Source organism: Myotis lucifugus, unplaced genomic scaffold (assembly GCF_000147115.1).
Source record: "Myotis lucifugus unplaced genomic scaffold, Myoluc2.0 scaffold_145, whole genome shotgun sequence".
In the NCBI taxonomy this organism is placed as follows: domain Eukaryota; kingdom Metazoa; phylum Chordata; class Mammalia; order Chiroptera; family Vespertilionidae; genus Myotis; species Myotis lucifugus.
In genome coordinates this window covers 576,499-581,875 of record NW_005871193.1, presented here as the reverse complement: position 1 = coordinate 581,875, position 5,377 = coordinate 576,499, and the positions used below count along the sequence as shown (strand labels likewise).

The 5,377-nt window shown below is 54.8% G+C and overlaps 1 protein-coding gene across 1 annotated transcript in view; it reads right to left on the bottom strand.

Moving 5' to 3' along the window:
• The window catches only part of NFASC (neurofascin), a 76,096-nt gene that overhangs the window by 11,905 nt on the left and 58,814 nt on the right, over window positions 1–5,377 (bottom strand). The window contains exons 24-25 of the mRNA XM_023758993.1: window positions 4,374–4,490; window positions 3,045–3,197 (exon numbers count right to left, since the gene is read on the bottom strand). Coding sequence (XP_023614761.1) covers window positions 3,045–3,197; window positions 4,374–4,490 — 270 coding nt within the window. The remainder of the gene's footprint in view (window positions 1–3,044; window positions 3,198–4,373; window positions 4,491–5,377) is intronic.

Sequence of the window (5,377 nt, the reverse complement as noted above, 5' to 3'; positions counted from 1 at the left end):
CATGAGTGGGGGGGGGGCAATGGGGGGGTAAGGACACATATGTATACCTTAATCAATAAAAACAAACAAAAAACTAATCAATGTTATATGCCAGCAATATCTCCATAAAAAAACAACAAACCCAAACCAAGTGGGATCTGGGGTAAGGTGGGCTTCACCCAGCCAACACAGGCCCCAGTGCCCCTTACTGTGGACCAGCGACCATATTCTGTGTCTTCCACACCACACCCTCCAACCCCACGCAGAATGAGCAAGTCAGCTGCGAGGTAGACCGTTCCCATGACTCGTAACGAACCGGGAGGAGTTTGGTTTGGCCACGGAAGAGAGGGCAGCCACTCAAGGACGGCAGGGGAATTGTATTTCAGAAATAAGGATGGATGAACAAATATAACAGGGATGGACTGTCTTCAAATGCAACTTGGCTGCTTTCACCAAAGCATCGGCTTACACCTCTCCATTCCCACCTCGTTCTGTCCTGGGTCTCTCCCGCACACCGCAGAGAGAGGCAGACGACAGTTAGGGCCCTAATGTCCCTCCTTCCCTGGCATCGGCGGTGGATGCTGTCTGTCCTGCTGACTCACCATCAGCATCCACCACGCTGCTGCCTCACCCCATGCTGCCCCGCCCCCTCGCCCCCGCCTCCCATGATGGAAGAGCTGACTGGTCTCTTAGAGTCCAGGGCTGTGTGTCGGTAGCCCCTCGGGCATCTTTGACTTCAAGAGCTCAAGGAGATGACTAACTTCCCATGTGGGCTCTTCTGGTGAGGATCAGGGAGCCTGTCACACTCCACCTCCTTCCTGAGCCACCAGAGCATGTGTGAATCTGTGGGCTAAAGTGATGGCCTGCGGTTGCCTAAGTGACCAGCGGCCAGGTCCAGAGATGCTCACAAACTGTCGCTTTGATGAGACACCGGCGCCTGGGGGACTGTGGACTGGGCTCTGGAGTCCACCCACAGGAAACACTGTATTTTCGAAGGGCCTGGACACACTCACAGGCACACACGAACTTCAGAAAGTGACAGTATTTTCTTTCCATGTGATTTCCACAGAGTGACTCCCAGCCGGCCAGGGAGGGGGGTGAGCCCTCTGCTCAGAGCTAGGGTCCTGCATTGCCGACTCTAGCTTAAAGGGAGACACTGGGGAAACGTGTAGGTGCTGAGTTCCTCACTCGCTCTGAAAGCAAGCTTTCGGAACCAGCCCCTTCCGGCCAACCACAGGAAATGAGAAACGAACATCCGAGTCAGTGCTCAGAAGTGGATTATCAATCATCTTTTTTTTCTGTCCTATGAGTTTAATACCCCAAAGCAGACAGGGACATCCCTGAGGACAGGGTCTGGTCCTTTCCCCTGGCTCTCCCAACCCTCCCCCACAGCACGGAGAGCCTCACGCTGAAGCAGGCTGCGCAGGTGTCTGCAGCATCCCTAGGATGGAACCCAATCCTCGAGTCTCATCTTTGCTTCCTGCCTCTGTGCGGGACTCAGTTTCATAATGAAGCCACATAAATGCATGCGCTGGTGGGCAACAGCTTGGGACCCCGACTGGGCCAGACAGAGTCCAGCCACCTGCTCCACTCGGTCAACTGTCCAGTTCCCTGGTCTGTCTCCAGGACAGCCTGGCCGCTCCCAGACATCCTGCCTGAGTTGGCCTGGCTAGCGTCAAGCCGACAGCCGGACTCTCAGACACCCTGGCTCTTTTTAAAAAAATATATATTTTTTCATTGATTTTAGAGAGAGAGGAAGGGAGAGAGAGAGAAACATTGATGTGAGAAACATCAATCGATTGTCTCCCATATGTACCCCAACCGGGGATCAAACCCACAACCTGGGTATATGCTCTGACTGGGAATCGAACTGGCAACCTTCTGGTGCTGGGACGATGCTCAATCAACTGAGCCACATGGGCCAGGATGACTCCCTGAGTCTTGATGGCACAAACATATGCAGGACAGGCGGAGACACAGGGAGGATGACAGGACACCCAGACCAGGAGAGACCGGGCTGGAAAGGGTGGAGCCAGACATTGATACAGATGGGCAGTGACCCACAGACGCAAGCTGCCAGGAACAGCCTCGCCAGCCAGGCACAGGAAGAGTAATGAATATTTAAGGCAACGTAGAGTTCATATAAATCATTGTGGCAATTTTTCCCTGTCCTTGTGTCTGCTAACCTGCATCTGATTAGGGCATCCCTAGGGGCAGAGACGGGTCCTTTTATCTCTGTCCCCCGCTCCCCCCACCCCATCAGGGCTCAGTGTACCACCTGCCTGTCTGATTTTAAAGACATACACAAACAGACAAGCAAGTGCCCTCACGATTCCAGACTGCCAGCTACCTGCCTCGCAGAGATGTCTGAGCCTTGTGCCCTTTCCTGAGCCCTGCCGGCCTGCTCACTTGGCCCAATGAAGCCGCTTCTCCATCCCCGGCTGAAGCCCCTTACAGCCAGGAGGATCCTAATCCTGGGAAGCGTCTTCCCCGCCCCCAGCAGGACAAATAGCCAATCACTTTTAAGCCACAACAAACTTAGGGCCAAAATTAAACCAAAACGAACCCAAACAACCTGGGTCACCAACACATTTTGGAATTTTTAACAACAGATGACAGTGGCAAGGTGATAACACACATGCTGACCCTTGGTTCGGTTCTTAGAGAGATTTCTGGGTCAAGGCCGCTGGAGGACCCTGTCCCCTAATCCCAGGGGCAGGAAGCAAGCCCGTTCGTGCCCACGGGACAGGGTATAGCACACTCCAGCAGCCCCACACCCACCGCGGAGACCAAGTGAGCCCTTTTGTTTGGAGCACAGGGAAACAAAGGTGGCGCCTCGTCCCACAGTCTGTTTCCTGGACTCCCCACAGGGTCAGAAGCACGGCTGCCTCTCCACTGTGCATGCACTTTTGGCTCCTCCTGTCTTGCCGGGAGCTGCAAAGTGTGAGAGCTGAGACGCGCCATGCAAGGTGGGGGGTGGGGGCGAGGGTCTTCTTCCCGAGAGGAGAGGATGAGAATGAAATGCCCATGCTGGCAGGGGACGGCCGGGCCAGATCCCCTCTCACCTGTATTGGTCATAAAGGTGATGATGGTACTGCTGATGCCCTCGTTGTCCCGGGAATAAACTCGCAATGTGTATGTCATCCCGGGATAGAGGTCTGTCAGCTGTATAGGCTGGGCCTGGGCCTTAACAGGGACAGTTTTTTTCGTATGGTTGCCTGGGGAACAGAAACCTCAGTCAGCCCAGGGCCAGGCATGAGGAGCTGGAGAGGCAGTGCTAGGCTCCTGCCACCTGTCGAAGGTAGAAGCCTGGGAAGGGGCCAGGGGCCAGCGGGGCCAGGCCATTGCGCAGACCGGGAGGTCCCCAGGCAGCTCCGACGCCAGCCCTCCACACAGTGCTGACTCCTACGTGACGGCCCTTCAGCGGGGAACCCTGTCCCCTCTCCTGGGGGTTTCCTTCCTCACCACAGTCTACACACTAAAATATCTGACCTCCTTCCTCAGTCTCTCAGGGTACCAGCCCGTGCTGTTGTCCTGAAGAAGGTCAGAGGGCCAGAGAGCAGCTCACCGTGTGGAGAATTCAGGAGACGTGAGTGCCCGGGTACCTGGGGTGTAGGGTGGATGTAGGGGTAGGAAGCTGAAAAAAATATGGACCGAACGGGGGGATCCTGGATCCTATGGATGTGATATCCCCTCCGACCACAGAGAAGTAAGGGTTGCTTGTTTTTCCCTCAGAGAGCTTTAGGTGGCCAGCCCAGGGATCAGCTGGCTTACGTGCTTGAAGCACATGCCATAAAGGCCTACATGGTGGGCTGACCCCCGTCCCCCCAAACAGGGGCCTTCACCCAGAGGAGGCAGATATCCTGGTGGCTCTGCAGTTTAGCAGATCTGCACACGGTCCCCAGTGGGAACACCTCGGCTCAGGCCGCCAGCTCCCTGAGACTAATGACCCTGGTCTGTGTCTGACTATGGCCACTGGCATCCGTCTGAGCAAAGCACAGCTGTACCCCAAGTCTGAACCGGCCCCACCTGTCTCGTGGAGACACCGGGAAACATGGATTTGGAGCTAAGAAGATCCATGCAGAGGTGAGGTCTGGGAGGCCCTTCAGAACCCTCATCCTGGGCAGGAGGCGGATGGAGAGCCCCTTACCCCAGAGCCCCCCCGGCACATGCAACCCTACACCCCACTGATGACTGCAGAAGCCCCTTTTTTCTCCTCAGCCTGCTCCTCCCACCTCATTGCCATCTGAGTACATATCAACTTCACTGTCACAATTAAGCCAGGCTGAAAGGCCTCCAGGCCTGGGGAGTTCCGGGACCTCTTTAACGGCATCTACGCTACCCGCCGCCGCTGCCGCCGCCGCCGCCGCCACCACCCGCACAGCAATGCTTACTGTCAATGTACTCAACCACAAAGTCAGTTCCGGGCCCGAAATTGTGCTTCCAGGTGATGTTGGCCCATTTACTGTTGGGGTGCACCGTGACGTTCCATATGGACTGCTCGTCGGGGGCTGAAGGGCGGGTTAGAAGAGGAGTTAGTGGTGAGGAGGGAGGCAGCGCTGGAGATGGAGAGACAAACAGACAGACAGACATGAGCAGCCAGGAAAGGGCAGAGTCCGAAGTGGCTGTGCACAGGGCCTGGCAGAGCTCTAAGCTGCAGCCTGGTGGCCAGGCCAGAGGATACCATCCAGGTACGAGCAGGTGCAGTCGGAAGGACCCGTATGTACGGAGGGCTGGAAACTGTCTGTGTCCACACAGAGGGGGCGGCTCACTCCCTTTTCAGGTCACCGCCGTGGATGTGAGCGGTGCAGAGAAAGGGGCCAGGAAAATGCACGTTGGCTTGAGTGCAGAGGCGAAGAAGCCTGCCCACCTCTTTCCCTCCAGCAGTGGTTCTCAACCTTGGCTGCACATTAGAAACACCTGGGAATCTTTTTAAAATCCTGATTTCTGGGCCTCATCCTCCGGAAATTCGAGTGCTTGTTACGACCTTCTTTTCTGAATGGTAAAAGTCTTTTATAGCAAATCTTGGTGATAAAACTTCTGTTTAAAGCTTTGCGCTATGTGTACTTCTTCTACTCCCAACACACGAAAGGGAATCATGTTTACTCATGTTATCCTCGCCCGAGAAAGCAGACTTTCTCAAGCGGCTCTTAAGGTCTCTCTTTGAGTAGACATTGGCAGGTGTGTAGGGGGTATCTTGGGATCACGACATTAGATAGTGTTATGAGAAGGGCGGTGCCCCAACATTGTACTTTTTAAGGGAACCGGTTTTGGATTTTTCTGTAAAACTGCACGGGTCGTTTTATCTCTAGTCGACTTTTTATTAGGAGCTTTGAGGGGGAAGTGTGGGGTTCACTCCCCCTAGCTGCTTTAAATATTCGATTTTGGATCTTTTAGG